The sequence below is a fragment of the Panthera onca genome, chromosome B1, assembly GCF_046562875.1.
Source record: "Panthera onca isolate mPanOnc1 chromosome B1, mPanOnc1 haplotype 2, whole genome shotgun sequence".
NCBI classification, from domain to species: Eukaryota; Metazoa; Chordata; class Mammalia; order Carnivora; family Felidae; genus Panthera; species Panthera onca.
Genome location: NC_138342.1, coordinates 182,452,664 through 182,472,893, shown reverse-complemented (window position 1 = coordinate 182,472,893; position 20,230 = coordinate 182,452,664). Strand labels below are relative to the sequence as shown.

Below are 20,230 nucleotides of genomic sequence, written 5' to 3'. Positions count from 1 at the left end.
TCATTCTTTATAAGCTGAGTTAAAAGATAAAAACCTTTGCTACATAGTCCCAAGTGCTTTGAACTATAGTTTTAAAATGAATTCAGCTAAGCTTTCTTGTCGTCTCAGGTTTTAAAAGTGTTTGTTTTGCTTGGCAAGTAAAGCTATCCTCCCAATCAAATAATAGAATAAATTAAAACCAGGGAAATAGCAGGAGAGGCTCCATCTGAATTATCCAGTTTGGGTTTCTATAATGGTCAATTTTCCTAGATAATTGTCTGTTTCTTTTTCTTTGTCTCTGCCCTAATGAAAGAGGATCTAGGGACTTCCCTTCCACCTGTGTACCCTTTGTCCCATGGCCAAACCATTTAAAGATGGTCCTTGGTCAAATCATCAGGGAATGATGCTTACACAAGGAGTGTCATTGCAAACTGCAAAACAAAAAATCACCTGGGTAATCCTTAAAAATATATATTGACAGTGAAGTCACATCCTTACTTGCCAGTCTCCCCAGAGCAGGATGAATGTTTGCGTGTGAATGATTACCCTCCATTTCCCGGACAGGAGATGAGTTTGGTGCCCCAGAGATGCCTGTGCACTCAGTTAAAACTTCAGCTGTACTAAATCCCTAACTCAGCATTACAGAAAATAAGAAATGATCAGAAGATGTTGACTTTATGCTAAATTTATCAATCAAGTGAACTGAACTGTTTCCAAGAAAAAGTCACGCAATTTTTTTTTTTTTTTCCCCTGCAAAATGTTCTTCAGATGTGGTCCTCAGAATGGTGGCTGCAGCATCATTCAAAAAACTGGTTGGAATTGCAAATTCTTTTTTTGTTTTAATTTTTTTTAATGTTTGGGAACACAAGTGGGGGAGGGGCAGAGAGTGAAGGAGACACAGAATCCGAAGCAGGCTCCAGGCTCTGAGCTGTCAGCACAGAGCCTACCTGGGGCTCAAACTTACGAACTGTGAGATCCTGACCTGAGAAAGTCGGACTCTTAATGGACTGAGCCACCCAGGCCCCCCAGAATTGCAAATTCTTGTCCCCCACCTTAAATATCAGAATCTTTGGGGGTGAGGCCCATCAGTCAAGCCTCTCAAATGATTCTGATGCATCTTAAAGAGACATAGGCATAGGTTGTGTTACAGAATATAAATGTGCTTAAGCTGAAAAGACACACTTGTGTTGCTACCAGTCTATAACGAGGGAAGCCCTGAAAGAAAACAATATAGAAAAATTCCGTTTTTTTCCTGTGGTTCCTACTCTAGTGACTAGACTTTGTCTCTCTAAAGTGATAAACAGATGTCCTGGCCCAAGAAAACCTGGCTCATGAAGCTCTGATAAAAGATCACTGGAAATACTTGCTATAAATCATTCATAACTCTTTGTTCTATCCAGAAACTCTAATAAAAGATCACAGGAAATATTTGCTCCAAGTTTTGCACAACTATTAGCTCTAAGGGAATTTTTTTTTTTCAGCTAAACAGTTGTTTTCTGTCACGTGAGAAAAGTTGTTTTTTGTGTTTTGTTTTTAGGTAAGAAAGAAATGTCACTTCTCACTCTCGAAAAACACACATCTACAAACACAGATACACATCTGTCCATAGAACGATACATGAGTAGATTCCATGTAGGGTAGGTCTCTCTTTAGTGTTAAAATTAAAACTTGGTAGGTACAATATATTGCGGTGGATATGTAAATTTAAGTAATTAATGATACTTGTTTCCTTGCTAAAATTGAACTGTAAGTATAAATTTCAACCTGAGACATTCTGCCCAAGGGCCCTAGACATTTCATGGGTAACGAATGTCTTTTTCCACATGTCTGCTAGAAGTATGGAACCGTGGGATAGGTTTCCCGATCACCAGGATGATGCTGATAGCTGCTCAGAATCTGTGAAGTTCGACGCCCGCTCCATGACAGCCTTGCTTCCTCTGAGTGAGTAGAAGGGTGGGGTGCCCATGGAAGTTGTGTCCTTGTAGTTAATGACACTACGTAAAACTACAGCCCTGGGATTTACCTTACTTGTGCATGAGTGTTAACATAAGATTTATTGGATGAGTAGATCTTCTCTTCTTTTGAGACAGACTGGAAACTAAGCTTAGGTTCGAGTAAGGAAGCTTTGTCATAGGTTAAATTAGTCCACAGGTTGATGGAGTCCTCTGATTTCTCAGCCACTGGACTAGGTCCTGGCAATGGCAATACCCTTTGCACCATTAATTAATATTTGAAAATCAGGGGTGGTATGTACTTGTATTAGTTTCCTAGGGCTGCTGTAACCAATCACCAGAAATCGGGTGGCTTAAAATAATACTTATTCTCTCATAGTTCTGAAGGCCAGAAGTCTGAAGTCAAGATGTGCAGGCCATGCTCCTTTCAAGGCTCTAGGGAATAATCCTTCCCCACCTCTTGCTAGCTTCTATTTGCTTCTGCCAGTTCTTAGTGTTCCTTGCCTTATAACTGCATCATTCCTGTCTCTGCTTCCATCTTCACTTGGTCTTCTTCCTGTGAATTGATGTGTCATTTTCCTGTAAGGACACCAATCATTGGCTAAGGGCCCACCTTACTCCAGTATGACCTCATCTTAACTTGATTATACCTGCAAAGACCCCATTTCCAAATAAGGTCACATTCACAGGCAACTAGTGTTAAGTCTTCAACAGTAACTTTTGTGGGGGAAACAAGTCGGTGCACAACAGTACTGCACCATTTTTGCACAGGTTACAAGAGCCCAAAAGAATCCATATTCGGCTAGATCTGGACAGGCTCTCTTAAGGCAGCAGGACAGAGTTGTGTATGATTCTGCTGAGCTTCAAAGGTTGAATACATTTCACCAAAAGTTTTGGGTGGGTGAAAAGGATCCACAGAGAAATCTGAGTCACCGGAAGGAGCATATGCAAGTGACAACATCTATGAGTTCTTCTATAGACAAACCTGAAGTACAGACCACAACCCCAAGGCGCGACGGATACTGCACCACCAGTGGATGGGAGAACATGGCACCCATGAGGCAAAAGGAAAAAGACCCTAGTGAAAGCTGTTAAAGGTAGAGACGCAGAGAGATTGAAGAGGAGGACAGAGGTATTGGAGACAGAGGAAAGACGACAGAAACTGGGGAGCTTCTGAAAAGGCACAATGCAGAGGACTGATTGTAAATTGAACATAAGGGAGATGACTGGGTTTCAGGCTCATTCAACCTGACAAAGCGATCGCCCATCTTACCTGTATTGTGGGTTGTTCTTTTTCTTTTTCCTTAGATCTTTCTCTTCATAACTTTTTTTTTCTTATTTTTACTTTTAAAAATTTTCTCTAAGTTTCCTTGCAGTCTCTCATAGAACATTATCAAACAATAACTAAACTTGAAAACAAAATATTGTTTATTGTGTAATGAAAACAGTAGCCACAGGAAAGAATTTTTTAATGGACGTTTTATTCACTAATCAGAGAAAATGGCTTCGTTTTCTAACATTCCCCTCTACATTGAGTTAACTTTTCCACAGTTAGTATCCCACTATGTGAATTGCTGTTCCAAGTAAATGGATAATATAAAAATATTAATATTTTCTGAAACACCCAGAGGATCAGCTTCATCGATCCATTCCAAAGTTTAGTCAAAATGTGAATAGTTTTCTTTCTTTTTTTTTTTCTTTTTTAGTGTATTGAAATCAAAAGAGATCTCCAAATAACAAAATTATTGAGATGAAATTGGAAAAGAAAATTTGCATAATTACCGTTGAAAACAGATGTCTTTTACCTGATTTAAACTCTGAAAAAAATGCATAATTATGTAATGACTTGAGAAATGTTATTTTTACTCAGAATCTATTCCCCAATGAACCAGAAGAATAGCATTTATGTTTGAGTATGTTGGTATCATTATTAAAATTTATCAACTAACTAGTGCCCCAATATGAGACAAGTCGTGGAGGACACTAACTTTGTCATAGATATTTAGTTAATGGAAAGTAAATCAGATGTTCATAGTGATAGCTGTATTGGCTTATCCGGTGACTGTTCGTTTTGCTTCCTAGTAAATACACAACGACCTACTTTTGTGTTTCCCTGTCATTCCAACAGGCTTGGTAGTAATGATAGAATTGGAGATTGCAAAAATGTTAAGTAAATAAGAAGAGTAAGTTTTCTAACAGTAGGTTGGGCTTTTGTTGTTTTAGATCCTAAAAATGGTCCTACCCTTCAAGAGAAACTGAAGTCTCTCAAAGCTGCACTGATTGCCCTTTATCTCCTTGTGTTTGTAGTTCTCGTGCCTATCATCGGGATAATGGCAGGTACAGTATTCTAGAGTTTTGAAACTCAACAACGCATCTAGTTCTTGTAGAAACAAAAGAAAGCATTCAGTCTTTCACATATGGGAGATTCATAAGGGAAACATCATATGACAAAGTATTCCTCAAATTCATAAATAAAAAGATTCTTCAAAGTTATTAAGTAAAAAATATGAAATAGAGAATGGAAGATGAAGGTAAAATATAGATATGTAGAAAGGAGATGGGATGGATTAGACAGTTTCAAAAAATAGGTTATCCTCTGGAGTTTTATGCACTTCAAGCGGTGGGGGCACACATTTTATGATCAGTATTTCAGGTGCCAAGGTGAAGATATAAACAGGATCATTTACATGAACAGTGCCTAGAACAAAACAAAATAACAACAAAACAAGCCAGTTCGAGAAAAAGCTTTTTTGTTCATAGCATTGGGAGGAGAAAGAAATATTCCTATAAGTCTTCAAAGGGAGTAAAGCTTGTAAAATAATGGTCTACGCTTCAGTAAAATCTTTGTGGTTTATATGGTCACATGTTTCATAAGGCTATTATTTTAAATATTTCTAAAAATAACCTGATAGCATCCCTCAAACTACTTAGGAAGAATATTTTATAGGCACATGTTTCTTTGGCAAGTCTGACTTGAGTTGGGGATAGATTTGAGGGTTTCCACAGGGGTGGGTGGCCCACTTATAACTGAGTCAGATCCGTAAAAATGACTCCCCTTGGTAGCCTTTTTGGTGGATTTGATTGGCATTTGAACTTCTGTGCCTTGTGGCTGTCCTCATCTCTATGACTGGCAAAATGTCTGGATGTAGGCTCTAACAAGCGAGGGGTAAGATACATTTTTATATGCATACTACTCAGCTTAACAAGAAAGTGCTCCTAACACAAGGCCAAACCTTCTTGGCTAAGGGGTAACCTAAAGGAATATTCTAGGACAGAGCCAAAATTTGCTAAGAAATGATGATAAAACCACAACGGTTGTGACAGTAGCTGTCATTTGGGGGCATTTACTACATTCAGCGCACAGATTATCTTAATACACCTTTACAATTATCCTTGAGCAGACATACCATTATCCTCGTTATCCACAGAAGGAAACTGAGACTGTTGAGTAGTAGAACTGGAGTTCTTATCCATGGTTCTTGACTCCTAACCTCTATGGTCTACTATCTCCCAGTATAATTAAATTTTTAGAACAAAATGTGTCTGGCCAATTAAACACACACACACACACACACACACACAAACAGAACAGTCTCCATAATTTTAGCTGAGAAAATATTTCCACAGGTAAAAATTAATTAATTCCTATTTTGGCCATTAAAAACAAATAAAAACAAAAAACAATCACAAGAAACTAAACTGACCAATCAAGCCAACCACAGCCATCTACATAAAAGGACCTAATATAGTACGTCTGTCATTAAACAACTGACTTCCTGATGAATTTAGATTATCTGTATGTTGATCATGTATATGCTTGTTCACTCAAAATGCACAATTGAAAGGTGCTTCATTGCTTGGAATAATTAGCTATAAGCCAGTTAGAATTTGGGTAAATTTCATCACTTTTATACAAACCATGGCCTGCAGAGTCAACGGCAGGTAGTGCAACTTCTGCCTAACAGGCATGTGCAGAATGGATCCATGAAGTCTGGAGAGAATTCAGTATTCTAACCAAGTTCAAAATCTTTGGGCGGTTCGAAAATACTACCAAGTTTCCACATTCATTGTTGGGTTGAAATGACTGGTCTAAAGTACTTTTGTTTCCTAAAACTAAGCAGGCACCTGTAGGATTGACAAGAAGTTAAAAATGTTCAAATCTCCTATGTTCACATTAACATTCAAATTCACCAGAATTTGGACTAGATGTCACTATTTCTATCATACTTGAATAAACAATTGACAATCCATTTTCAACTTAAGTTACCGATCAGAATATTTTCCGAAAAATAAAAAACACCCAAATGTAATACAGATCTCTACTTGAGACAGAATAATTACAAATAAGGGCAAAATATATTCCTAAAAGATAAAAATTACTGTGTTTTTGGCAAACAGGAATTGATTGATGAAATAAGATGTTGTGCATAAAAACTCTTTCAAATTGAAAATGTCTTACACAGTGGAAGATACTTTTAATGATGAAGTCTACTCCATATGCTGTCATCTCTTAATGAAACTACTGGATCCTTGTCCTAGTACAACGAAATAATATCTCTGGACAATAAAATACAATCTAGGATTAATGTATACATAATTGTTGCTGAAATACTGAAGATTCTTTAGTTCATAATAATACAAATTTTTGGCAGGAGAAGATATTAGCGACATGAAGGAGTAAATGTGATCTGTGAAATCAAATATCACTCTCTCCCTGGGGGTTTGCATAAGCCATAAAAGTTTGTCTCCTTTCAAATGTGAAACAGAAAAGTCACAAAATGCCATCTCCCCAGTGATAATGAAAGAAATGAACATTTGAAAATCTGAACTCTGACGTTCTTTACCTAGATTTATGATACAGAGTTAAACAGTTTTTTGAGAAGTTAGTTCGAAATTAGTTTTTATACAGGATTTGGGAAAACAAGCAGTGTTGTGTTTGTAAATCTGTAAGCGAAATGTAGCCTTTATTGTCAACTGTATGTTGAGCTCAATGTCAGATAGAAACCCTTGATCACATGATATTCTGTCAGCTCAAGTCTTCCCTTTCCGTACTGTGGGAAAGATTTGCTCTCTCCATATGAATTAGAAGTCATTTTCAGTGAGCGAAGAATTCCATGGTTGAGCATTAGATCACTACGCTGACTAAAATAAAGTGCAGAAAGTACAATGCTCATTGCAACGCCCCACCTTCCCCCCTGCCATGTTTTAATATTAAACGATATTAATTCCCCCATCGATACTTTCAGTATTGTACATACAGATACATAAGTCACAGATTTGGAATCCAAAATATTAATAACAAAAAAGCTCAAAGTTAACAAATGCTTGTTGTATGCCTGGAAGTAGTGTAAGTACTTCACCTCCATTAGCTCATTTAATTACGTGAACTCTGACTGGTCGTATCCTGTCACACAGGTAGTAAAATAGAAGCATTGACAGAGGATCTTGTCCAAGATCACAGATTAAAAAGAAAAGAGCAAGAGTTGCTAACCCAGGCCATTCTACTCCAGAAACTGGATTCTTAGCTGCTACTTAAAAAAGCAATAATCATCGTGAAATGAAAATTTTTAAGGGACATCTTTGAAATAGTTTTGTAAGAATTGTTAGTTTGAGTCTCTATTACAGTCAAAATCCATTCCCGGTATGATCCTCCCAGAGTTGCTCAGACAATGCTTTATACGTAGCAGGTGCTTCATAAATAAACCAGAGAATTAAATGTATGAATGAGGCTGTCGGTCCAGAGCGTGCTTCCCACACTTAATGTAATAAATGCGATGAGATCCAACTAAAAAATACACTTTTTGTCCACTTTCTTGATAAATTAAGTATAAAATAACACACACTCTGGGATCTTGTCAAAATGTAGTGCGAGAGTTCATTCAAATAAGCTAATTTTGAAGAGAGCATAATGAGGAAAATATAATGTGCTTTTTAAAATTGGGATTGGGGCACTTGGGTAGCTCAGTGGGTTTAGCGTCTGACTCTTAATTTTAGTCCAGATTGATCCCAGGGTTGTGGGATTGAGCCTGGTGTTGGGCTGCACACTAAGCATGGAGCGTGCTTAATTAAGATTTTCTGTCTCCCTCTGCCCCTGTCCCCACTTGTGCGCACATGCTCCAAGTATATGTATATATGTATATGTATACACACACACACACACACACACACACACATATATGTATATATATATAGTTTTTAGAATTATATATAATACTTCTAAAAACTAACTTGGGATTTAATTGCATATATAGTTTCATGCTTATTCCTCATATGATAATAGTTACAATAACAAACATTATCAAACAGCTTTTTTTTTTAAATTTTTTTCTTTTAATGTTTATTTATTTTTGAGACAGAGAGAGAACATGAACAGGGGAGGGGCAGAGAGAGAGGGAGACACAGAATCTGAAGCGGGCTCCAGGCTCTGAGCTGTCAGCACAGAGCCCGACACGGGGCTCGAACTCATGGACCGCGAGATCGTGACCTGAGCCAAAGTCGGCCACTTAACCGACTGAGCCACCCAGGCATCCCTATCAAACAGCTTCTTTAAAGCTAGTGAAGACAGTCTCTAAGATCATATCTTTCATGGATAAGGCACTTTAATTTGAATAGAATTTTCATAGAGGTCATTTATATGCTATGAGATTTACATGCCTTATCTCACCCATCCTCCATACCACTTAGAAGTAGTTACTACTTTTCAATCTTCGGGGAACTTAAGCAAGAAGAGAACTTTCCCAGAGTGCCTAAGCTAGTCATTGAGAAAAGGAGCTAGATTCTAGAATCAGGCAGCTTGTTCCTGGGTAAATACCAGCCTCTCATTTGTTTAAGTACCCTTGAGCTTGGAGTGGAAATAATGATCTTTTATATGTTATCTCACTGAATTCTCAAAAATCTATAAGGCTGATCATATTGCCATATCATTTTTATTAAAAAAACTGGCAAAAAAAAAAAAAAAAAACAAAGGTGGGGGGCACCTGGGTGTCTCAGTCGGTTAAGTGTCTGACTTCCGCTCCAGTCATGATCTCACGGTACGTGAGTTCGAGCCTTGCATCGGGCTCTGTGCTGACAGCTCAGAGCCTGGAGCCTGTTTCAGATTCTGTGTCTCTCTCTCTCTCTGACCCTCCCCTCCCCCCGTTCATGCTCTGTCTCTCTCTGTCTCAAAAATAAATAAACGTTAAAAAAACGTTTAAAAAAAAACAACTGGCATGTCACGTATAGCTATTTATGTAGATCTATTTTTAAACTATATGAAGTTACTCTTTTTATTGCTCAGTAATGGCCAAATATGAAAAATAAAATGTATTCCAAATAACACAAAAGACTGATAGACCTGTACATAAAATAATATAGATAGATACAGAGGGAGATAGGGAAAAAATCTCACTGGCAGGGATCAAATGATACTTAACATTTTCTTTATTAGGTATAATTTTGTATTATTTTTGTCTGCAAAGCTAACGTTTATGCTTTTCATTATTTGAAACTATAAACATAGTGCTCTAGATCCTTTCAGAAGGACAGTTAGCTTATTTAGAGAACATATGCCAATTTGGAAATCCATATCAGCGGCTCTGTATATCCCCCAAATACCATTTAGTAGATTCTTTTTTTTTTTTTTCTTTTTCAGGAAATGATTACTTAAAAGATTGTTTGTCAAAGCATTGGATCTCTTAGTAAAAACAGAACAAATGAAGTGTGGGGGGGGTTGTTAAATAAATCTGGGAGTCCATTCAGAGAATATGGCATAGGTATTAAAATTATGTTTGTAATAATTGTATACTAGTGAAAAAAGAGATTTGGTATACACACACCAAAATGTTAGCATTTGATTGAGGATGGTGAGATTAGTGGTCGATTATTCTTCATTACCTGTCTTTAAAATTTTTTCTGTCATGAGTATATATTTTATCATAGGTAAAGGGGAATCTTAAAAGAACAACATTTTTTAAAGTGAAAAAAATTATTTGCCCAATTTCCTGTTCCACCAATAATAAATGAGGCCTGTATAAACTGAAAATGACAATTCTCTGCCCGCTTAAGCGACTGGATGAGGAAGATGAGCCAAAAATTTGTTCATACAGTGGTTAACACTGATACTTCTACTTTTACTATATAGTGTTTTTGTCACATCATTTATCTTAGTAACAGCTAATGTATTCAACATACTTGCTTCCGACATTGTGTTAAGCATTATCTCATTTTATCCTAACGTATCTTGAGGAATAGGATACAATGCACTTCACAATCTGTAGAATTTACTCCCACTGTCAAAGCCAAATGCGGTGGCTCGGAAGATGAATAGAAGCAGCAATTCAGAAAGAATGACTTGATCCTGGAATAAATTCTAAAGTAAAGTGGGAGAAGGAGAGTGTCTTCCTCTCGGCGATAGGTGTAGTGTGGTTCACACATTGTGTATTTAAAATAAACACCTGGTTTAGTTTGGATGGCTTTTGGAATGTTACAGTAGATTGGAACGATATGGAATGGAATGGTGTGTGCATTTAAGGCTACTGGTCATGACTTTGTTTATTTTTCCTTAAATATACAGCACAAGTCCTGAAGTGGGAAATGAAGAATTGCACAGTTGGTTCAATTAATGCAAACGATATGTCTCAAAGTCTCGCAGGAAAAGCAAATGACAGTGAAGAAGAAATGAGATTTCGAGAAGCTGTAATGGAAAAAATGAACAACATGGAGAAGAGAATCCAATTTATTTCAGATACAGAAGCCAGTCTCATAGATTCAGAGCATTTCCAAAATTTTAGTCTGGTGACTGATCAAAGATTCAATGATGTTCTTCTCCAGCTGAGCACCTTGGTTTCCTCAGTTCAGGGACATGGAAACGCAATAGATGAAATCTCCAAGTCATTAATCAGTCTGAATATCACATTGCTTGATTTGCAGCTCAATATTCAAACACTGAATGGCAAAGTCCAAGAGAATACATTTAAACATCAAGAGGTAAGAGTTTTTGTATTAGAAGGTCACATGCCAGCACTGAATCCATCTAGATTCTATCTCCTCAGTTCAAGAAAACATAATATGTAAGCCCTGTTTCAACATCATCTGACTTACCCTGATTCCTCTGGTAATCCTACCAGAAGATTTTACGTGAATTTACCTAGTGTCTTCTCCAGATTCCCAACAGAGGGTGATTTTTTTCCATTGGATATAGACTCTCTTAAGGTATTTTAATTTTATAAATCCTGTTATACTATCTCTTGAGACTGTCTAAGCCAATTATAATTTTTAGGTGATCTTTGTAGCTACTCTGTATTTGTGAGTTTTACAACAGACCCAGATTTCTTCATCATCAAAGAAATGGAAACATCATAGATACATACAACATCTAAATTTAAAATAGTCTATTTTGTCATTCCCAAGAAGTATACATACGTTTTAATGTGTAAAGATAACTATAATTAGAGTTGAATTTGGAATGATAGATACAACATCTTATTTTTATCGTAGGATCAAAGACACAGGATAAGAGAGCAAGACATGTTTAGATAGACCAGCTTGCCAGCAAAAGCTTTTATGCAAAGAGCCAGATGTAAACATTTTAGCCTCTGGGGACTCTAAGGTCTCTTTTCAACTACTTCACAAAAACAGACTTTGACCCTTGGCTTGTAGTTTTCTCACCTCTTCTATGGACTATTGTGTGGCCAACCTGCTGGATTACTTTGTACTGATGAGAAAGAAATTAAGCAAGCCCCTTATTTCAAATTGTGGGGGGGTTTGTTGTGAAATAATTATAATTGCTCCATCCCATGAAAAATAAGTAGACGACTAAAATTTAACTACTCATGTGAAAAAATGATCTTTACATCACAAAATATCTAGGGCCTAAGAACATAATTAACGTGAAGCCTATCAAATTTCTACCCTTAGCGAAGCAATGTTGGCATCTTGGTAGTAGATTTTATTTGAATAGAACCCTTTTTGATTAGTGAAGTTGTTTTCTGTATAGATACAGTATTAGCTGTAGTGATTTTTTAAAAAATGGATTATCACTTACAGAGCATCAGTAAGCCTCTAAAGCTGTAACATTAAATGAAGATGAACTAAAATATTGACTAGAGCATAGACGAAACAGTTTAAGGAAAAATAGCCTACATATTTATTTGCCAGGTACAATCACTCAGAACTTTTGAATTTCACATGATCCTGATCTTAAGGTGTCAGAAGACAATGGCATGGCTATATAAATAGGAGGACTTTGTTGGTAAACCTCATGCCAACACCAGCCTTGATACTCTGTTTCTATTCCATATCATCTCTTCCAAAATCTCACTGTTTCCCACACTGTTAATAAGTATGTAAGCATATCAGCCACTTTGAAATATCATTGACTTGGGCTACAAAGGGGTAGAGATTCACTAAGAAGGAGCTGTCTACGGCGTAGATGAGTATGGGAGACGGATAAGTAAAATTTCAATGGTAAGAGTAATAACTGATTAACTTGGGGGAAAAGAGGAAAGGAGAAGGTATATTACTTTATGTAAAAACAGAAGAGCAGTGAGGTAGGCCCCCAGATTCAGTAGAGACTGTAGAATATCTATGAATTCACATCGAGAGTGGAAACCAAATTGGAAACCATATGGAAGACAGTAAAAATCCTGAGCTTGTTTAAAGTGATAATCACTGAAAATGATCAAAATGTGATGATCAGTGAACTGTTTGGGTTTGGATAGATTGCACTTATGTTTTGGACTGGGTCCCATCATTAGAAACGAAGGTACAAGGGAATGGGGGGACTTCCAAAGCTGTTTATTTTTTTAAGGCAGTAATCACTTGTAGAGATTTAGAAACTAGGTCACTACGAGCGTGTGTGCACACGTGTGCTCACTGAAAACAATATTCGGCCTCTTATCCCATGGCTTAAACACTTTTACCATCTTTGAATCTTTAACCTAATTCAGGAATAAGTAAATTAAATGAATGCCCAAATCAGTAAATGTTGTTTGAGAGAAAGGCTTCCAAAAAAAAACGATACCAGCATGATGCCTATCAAGGACAGACCAAACATCAATTTGAGGGAAAAAAAGAACACCAGCGCAAAATAAGAGAGGTGGGAATTCATCATGTCCATTGTTCATAGAAAGGGCTGTAAGACTGCAAAATTAAATGCCAGTTTCCAGCAGGGCCACTGGTGGTAGAGTCTGGAAGGTGTGTGTGGCCGCTGAATAGGCTTCTTAAAAAAAAATAAAATGCACTTTCCGTCTTCCCCCTAGAAACAATTGCAAGTGAAATCTGGCTAATATGAGCACCATATGCAGTTTTCAGAAAAGGGAATAAAAAACAAAAAAAAAACAACTTCAGCTTTGTGTGTGAAGAACGTGGGCAAGGAGTAACTTTTTGGTAGCAAAATCAGCTGCCAGTCCCCTGACCTCTGCTCCATGGGCGTCTTTAACTACCTAACCAGCCTACAGCAATCTGTAGGCACCCAGATTAAGCTGGGCATGTTTTTATGTTGCTATGCTTTATGAACGTCCTTGTTCACTATTCTACTTTTATACATATTTTTCCAAATTTTATTTCTTTTATTTTACTATCGAAGCACGGTTGACATACAATACTGTACAAGTTTCAGGTGTAGAGCAGAGTGATTTGACAACTCTATACGGTACTCAGTACTCACCATGAGAATGTAGTCACTGTCGGTCCCCATACATCATCACAGTGTTATTGACTATATTCCCTGTGCTGTACTTTTCATTATCATGACATACCATATTGCATGGGAAATGCCAAATAGTCAAGGAAGAAGGACACAGAGGGTAGAGATAATAAAGAATAGGGTTTTGGATGGGGGAAGGCAGAGTTAGAGCGGTAAAATTTGATAAGCTTCTCTGCTTGAGTATAGTGCCACTGAAGAGACAAATCTAGATATCTGTTCATTTATCTCAAAGGCTTTACACCCGGACTGCCTTGACCCCCTCACCTCAACTTGTCAAGTCAAGGCAAGTGTGATTTTCTCTTTGTACTAGGATTACAGAGCAGTGTGTCCCTGGTTGATTTCTATATGCCAGTGGGAAATGAGAATACATCAGCAGTTAAGTAGAGATTTCCTTAGAAAAGTATAGAGCATACCATGAAGACAGAGGATGCGACCAAATTAGAATGGAGAGACAGAAAATGTAGCCAGAATGGACGAGAAAGGTTGCTGCATCAGAAACAAGGCCCAACACCCAAAGGAAAACCAAGCCAATGTCTTGAAAGGAGAAGTAATAAACATTGTGAAAAACTTTATGACTATATATTTAACCTCATCGTAATTCAAAAACCAAATAAATAGAATGATGTATTATGTATTGACTCTTAACTCTGCAAACCTAAATACGTTGAAGGTACCCAGCATATTTGGGTGCAAAAGTAGACACTGATATATGATGAATAAGGTTTAAAAAATAGTGCCATATATTTGGGGACACTGTGGCAGTATTGAACAAAAAGCTTAACATTTAGTCCCTCTGATCAGACCTACTTTCAAGCAGCTGTCCTATAGAAGCACTTGTACAAATATGTTTAAAATATATGTATATATATGTATATATATATATATAAATATATATAATTCATTACAGCATTGCTTGAAGAAGTAAAAAGAGAGTATGCAGCTCAAAACTTGATCTCTAGGAATCTTGCATTATGAAAAATATATAAATATAATTCCACTAAATTGTTGAAAATAATCTAGTCTCTGAATATTTTAATAGGTAAATATCTTTAATATGTTATTGAATGAAAAGTGAAAGCATATTCTAAAATGTATATCGTCTGTTCACAATCTATGTATACACATATGTATATAAATACTATATATATGTACTTGAAAACAAAATGATATCTGAAATACATAAATAATAAACAGTGAAAGTAAGATATTATTAAAATTCTAGTTGAGATTTTACTGAATATTTTTTAATATATTTAAAAAAAAATTTTAATGTGTATTTTTTTTTTAATTTTTTTTTTTTCTTAACGTTTATTTATTTTTGAGACAGAGAGAGAGCATGAACGGGGGAGGGGCAGAGAGAGAGGGAGACACAGAATCCGAAGCAGGCTCCAGGCTCTGAGCCATCAGCCCAGAGCCCGACGCAGGGCTCGAACTCACGGACCGTGAGATCGTGACCTGAGCTGAAGTCGGACGCTTAACCGACTGTACCACCCAGGCGCCCCTAATGTGTGTTTTTGAGAGAGAGAGAGAGAGACCAAGCAGGGAAAGGGCAGAGAGAGAGGGAGACACAGAATCCAAAGTAGGCTCCAGGCTCCGAGCTGTCAGCACAGAGCCCGACGCAGGGCTCGAACTCAGACCGCGAGATCATGACCTGAGCTGTAGTCGGCTGTCCAACTGACTGAGCCACCCAGGCACCCCGAGATTTTACTGAATATTAAAACCTATCTTGAATGTTCATTATCACTGAGATAATGAAAATCATAAAGTTTTCATTAAACTCATACAAAAATCATATAAGTTTTTGTTTCAAATCACACAAGTTTTTGTTTCATTTTCAGCATTTTGACATGTATACATTTAGGAATCAAAGCATACCTTGGATATATTCAACTAATTTTGTGGGGACATAGGGTGTAAAAATTCAGCCATTCAGTTAAAAGAGGAAATGCTTCAAAGCCAAAAAATTACTGGCTTAGCACAGTTCTCTAATTTCTACATTCTTATTCCATAATGTTCTATAGTATTCTTGTTTAAAAAACAAAACAAAACACCTGACTTCCAGGGCTTCTTAAACTTACATACTGATAATTATGTATGTAATAAAAATTGTGGGTGCTTGCTTATGTTTCACAGGACATGAGTAGATTAGAGGAGCGTGTGTACAATGCAACGGCAGAAATTATGTCTATGAAAGAAAAACAAGTGAATTTGGAACAGGAAATAAAAGGAGAAGTGAAACTACTGAATAATATCACTAATGATCTCAGACTGAAAGATTGGGAACACTCTCAGACGTTGAAAAATATCACTTTAATTCAAGGTAAAATATTTTCTCATTCCTCCAGAAAATGACATATTAAAATGTACTGATATGTGCAGAGATTTGGTGTTTGAAATCTTATGGTATAAATTAGTTTTTGAACATATGTTTACTACAAATGTCCAGAGAAAGGAAGTTTGAGATCTCATCGAGACATGGTAAGATATCAGCATCTTGGTATTCTTTAAATGAAAATGTTAAAAAAAAAAAAAAAAAGTCTTTAAGGTCTAATGAGTCATTATTCAAAATATCCCATATTAATGAAAATGAATACAAGTTTTCTGTAAGGCACCAAATTCTCTTCCTGTCCACATATCAAACCTGTTAATTCTGTTTTTCAAAACTTCCAGATTCTTTTTTACTTCTTACCTGACTGTATTCTTAATTAGAAAGGCTTTTGAACTCGGCAAACTAACAATAAATTTGTCAATTTCTTCTTTCATTCCTGTTGGTAAACCACAGTAAATTGAATCTTACTGATTTTTAAATTAATATATACATACTATATATTTTTACTCTAAATTTTATTTCTTTTTTAAATATTTTCCCATATTTTACTTTGTGTTAGGTTTGTCTTCTATAAAGAACACTTTTTTTTTTATTAAAGATTTTATTTGGGGGACGCCCGGGTACCTCAGTTGGTTAAGCATCTGACTTGAGCTCAGGTCATGATCTTGTGGTTCGTGAGTGTGAGCCCGCCTACACTGGGCTCCCTGCTGTCACCACAGATCCTTGGTCTTCCTCTCTCTCTCTGCCCCTCCCCTGTTTGTGCACACAAGTGTAAGTGTGTATGTGCACGCACGTAAGCATGCTCGTTTTCTCTTCCCCTTTCTCAGATAAATAAACTTAAAAAAAAAAAAAAGAAAGATTTTATTTTTAAGTAATCCCTACACCCAAGTGGGGCTGGGATCGAGAGTTGTGCGCGCTACCCACTGAGCCAGCCAGGAGCCCCAAGAACTCTTAAAAATATGCAATCTAACCTTTCTTTTTTTCACTGTATCTATTTCTAACATCTTATTTTGTGCTGCTTTTGTCCAGTTCTATGGTCCTTTTGCTTTCCTTTCTTGTCTACTTTCAGATTGAGATTTTTCTCAATGAATTTTTCTTTCTGCAAAAGTCACCAAGAAGATTTTGGAGACTTTTTAATCTATTCCTATTTTGTTGATAGTTGTTCTTGAGTTTTATGTTAAAGTTTAAAGTTGATGTATAGCTTCACCTCAACCCTAAAGATCCAAAGAACTTAAAACAATGTATCTGATGACCCCTTTCCCTGGTTTCCTGCTGTTTTTGAGTATAGTTTATTTCTATTTTATCCAGTTTAAAAAGAAAGTTAAGAATTTAGTCAGTATATACATACAATATTTATTAAAATTTGCACATAAGTGGATTAACTTTCCCTTCTTCTAAATGCACTTCAGACATCTCTTCTGGGATCATTTCCCTTCTTCCTAAAGTATATCTTTTGGAGGTTCATTAAGTGAAAGTCCAAATGGTGAGATCTTTGGATTTCATTTTCTCTATTTTGTCCTTGATGTTTAAAATTGTTCTACTACATACGTATACAACAGCTCTTCCGGTTATTTCTACCAGTATTTGGAAGACATTTCCCTGGCTTTTTGGCTTTCTTTGCTGTATTAAAAATGATTGCTCCGAATCTGCTCGTCATTCTTCTTGTCTTTATTACCTGCCGTTTCACTAATTGTGTTTCTTATATTGAGAATTGATTCGTATCACATGTGTTTTACTTCTCCTGTTTGTAAATTTAAGTCAATCACAAGTTCAGGAACGTTTTCAGCATCGGTCTCTTCCAATACTGCTTCTTCACAAACGTCTGTACTCTTTGTTCTGTGATTCTACCTCAATTCATGCTAGGTCCTCTTATTCGAGTCTGTTAAACTCTATTTTATGATTGTAACCCTTTTATTTTATTAGTAATTAACAGAAATCCATGAGGTTTTTATTACATAACACTAGGAAAAAATATTTTCAGGCTAATATACAAGTATTTACAGGGGAAAAAATTAAAGCAAGTCCCAGAAGACTATATAGTGTATAATTTTTGTTTCTAATGCTCATAATTTAGCAAAAGTAAACCATGTGTATTTATAGCTGCATACATATGTAATGAGAATTGGTAGCTTTTCAAGTGCAGGAAAGTGGGAACCACAAAATTCAAGTTAAAGTTTAGGTCTGGAAAGAAACAAGATGAATGTGATTGGGAAGCACCCAAATAGATACCTGTTTCTTGATTTGTGACGTTGCAGGAGTGTTCTCTTTATTATTGTGCTTTATAGCTGACTTATATAGAACACGTTGCTTCCATTCTTTAATTATTACTTTAGAAAAGCTGATAAAGAAAAGTTTGAATGAATCAACATTCCTTCTAACAGTTAGATAACTCCACTTTGGATTTCAAATCAATATCCAAAATTTTATAAATCCAGAACCAAACCCTTGATTCTCGAGCATCCCTCCCCATACACTCTGCCAGTCTGTTGAGTTCCTGGGCTTATGTGTCAGCTGTGTCATTACCTAACTAGTTACTCACCCCAAGATGTCAGAAGCTGTCTTTGATGTCTTTCTGTGGCTTCCTACGTGTGATCCATGTATGAGTCCTGTTAACTCTTGTTACATACACTATTTCAAATAAAACCACGTCTCACTATCTCCTCTGTCACTATTATAATTCAAGCAACTATATTTGGCTGAGGCACTGCATCAGCTTCCTACTCATTCTCCCTGATTCTACTTTTAATCCATCCTACATAACGTAGAGCAAAAGAGCGGTGTAAGAAATTAGTAGATAGTTTAGCTCTCATGCTGAAACCCTCCAATATTTTTCCTATCGACTTAGAATGAATCTGAAATCCTCCTTGGTTTCACACCCACCTACTTATCTGCCCTCATTTTCCCACTTCCCCTCTGGTATTCTCTCTGTCTGGCTCGGAAATCTGGAAGAATGAAAGTGCTAAGTGTAAGTTAGCATAGTAACTTACATGGTAAGTAAGTTACATAGTAACTTACAAAGTGTAAGTTCCTGAGGAGGAAGTGCTACTTTCATTTCTTACTGTCCATCATGTACACTCCTGCCTTGTCTCTTGAAACGTTGTTCTCTTAGAACGCCACTCCTTGGATCCACTCAAGAACACTATTTTAGGGCTGATTTTTTTTCCCTCCTCTATTCTCATTTTCCTCCCCCCATCTCTTTATGTCATCATTTGCTTTAGCTTCCTCATAGTACTTACCACTGCGTGAAATTGTTTCATCTGTGCATTTGCTTATTTGTTTAGGATACATCTTCTCTAATAGCTCGTGAGTTTCATGAGGTTGAGTTTCACCTTTCTTGTCTATCTGTCTGTCTCCAGTACCTGTTAGAGAGCTTTCTGTGCAGTGGGTGAGCAATTATATATGTGCTGAATAAATAAGCAAAACTGGCACTTTCTTCTCCTTAAGTCACACTTTGTAATAGCAGTGTCTTGGGTAAACTTTTCTTACCACTGCTCTACCAGACTATTGAAATAGTCTCCCAATCATTTCCTTCCCCAATCTTTCAGACTGTAATTCTATCTGCATTCTTGGTAAAATGCAGTCTTCCTGAAGAGAAAAAACCCTCGATTATAAGCTTCTCTATCACTTCCTCATTCTATGTTTCTCTCTGCAGCACTCAGGATCTTGTCTAATGTGTATTTAACCACTTTTCAATACCTGATTTCCTCCTTTTCCCTTTGTGATACCAAATACTTCAATTGATTCAATTATGATTCTAACATACCAAGTACTTTTTATATCCTGACTCATGCCTTTGCCTTTGCTTGAAATATCTTCTCTTCCCTTTGTATTTGAAAATATCCTATCTTTCATTCAATGCCCATCTAATATCCGAAGCCTTCTCTAGTTCCATCAGAGTAATACTTCCTGACATCTACATCTTGTTTAATATCAAACATTAGGTATTCTTTCATAAGAGAAATCTTCACATGATAGTCATACCTAAAAGTATCTCACATCGTCTTCTAGTTCACTGTTGCCGCTTCCTGAAAACAATACATCCCTTAAAACCAGGGACTATCTTTTATATTCTCTACCACATATAAGCATAAAACAAATGTTGAATAAATACCCTTGAAATTATAACCCAAGAAAAATGAATTGTCCACGTTAATGAGTGCTTTATCACTTGCTGGTTGTAGGATTTGCCATCTTTGGGTCCCTCCTCTTAATATCAACACCTGCTATGTAATCATGAAGATAAAAGAGACAAAGATATTTTAACATATTTATCAAGTAATTACAGTC

General features: G+C 36.5%; 1 protein-coding gene and 1 long non-coding RNA gene across 3 annotated transcripts in view; one reads left to right on the top strand and one right to left on the bottom strand.

Annotated features, from left to right (window-relative positions):
• MSR1 (macrophage scavenger receptor 1) overlaps nucleotides 1–20,230 on the top strand; it is an 80,746-nt gene that overhangs the window by 10,063 nt on the left and 50,453 nt on the right. For both annotated transcript variants that reach the window (XM_060653088.3, XM_060653090.2), the window contains exons 2-5: nucleotides 1,814–1,920; nucleotides 4,155–4,268; nucleotides 10,483–10,895; nucleotides 15,748–15,934. In XM_060653088.3, coding sequence (XP_060509071.3) covers nucleotides 1,818–1,920; nucleotides 4,155–4,268; nucleotides 10,483–10,895; nucleotides 15,748–15,934 — 817 coding nt within the window. In that variant the 5' untranslated portion in view covers nucleotides 1,814–1,817. The remainder of the gene's footprint in view (nucleotides 1–1,813; nucleotides 1,921–4,154; nucleotides 4,269–10,482; nucleotides 10,896–15,747; nucleotides 15,935–20,230) is intronic.
• Nucleotides 10,746–19,505, bottom strand: LOC132691593 (uncharacterized). The gene is made up of 3 exons (XR_009615885.3): nucleotides 19,180–19,505; nucleotides 18,173–18,281; nucleotides 10,746–10,853 (listed from the first exon to the last, which is right to left on the bottom strand). It is a non-coding gene; the product is annotated as an uncharacterized LOC132691593 (long non-coding RNA).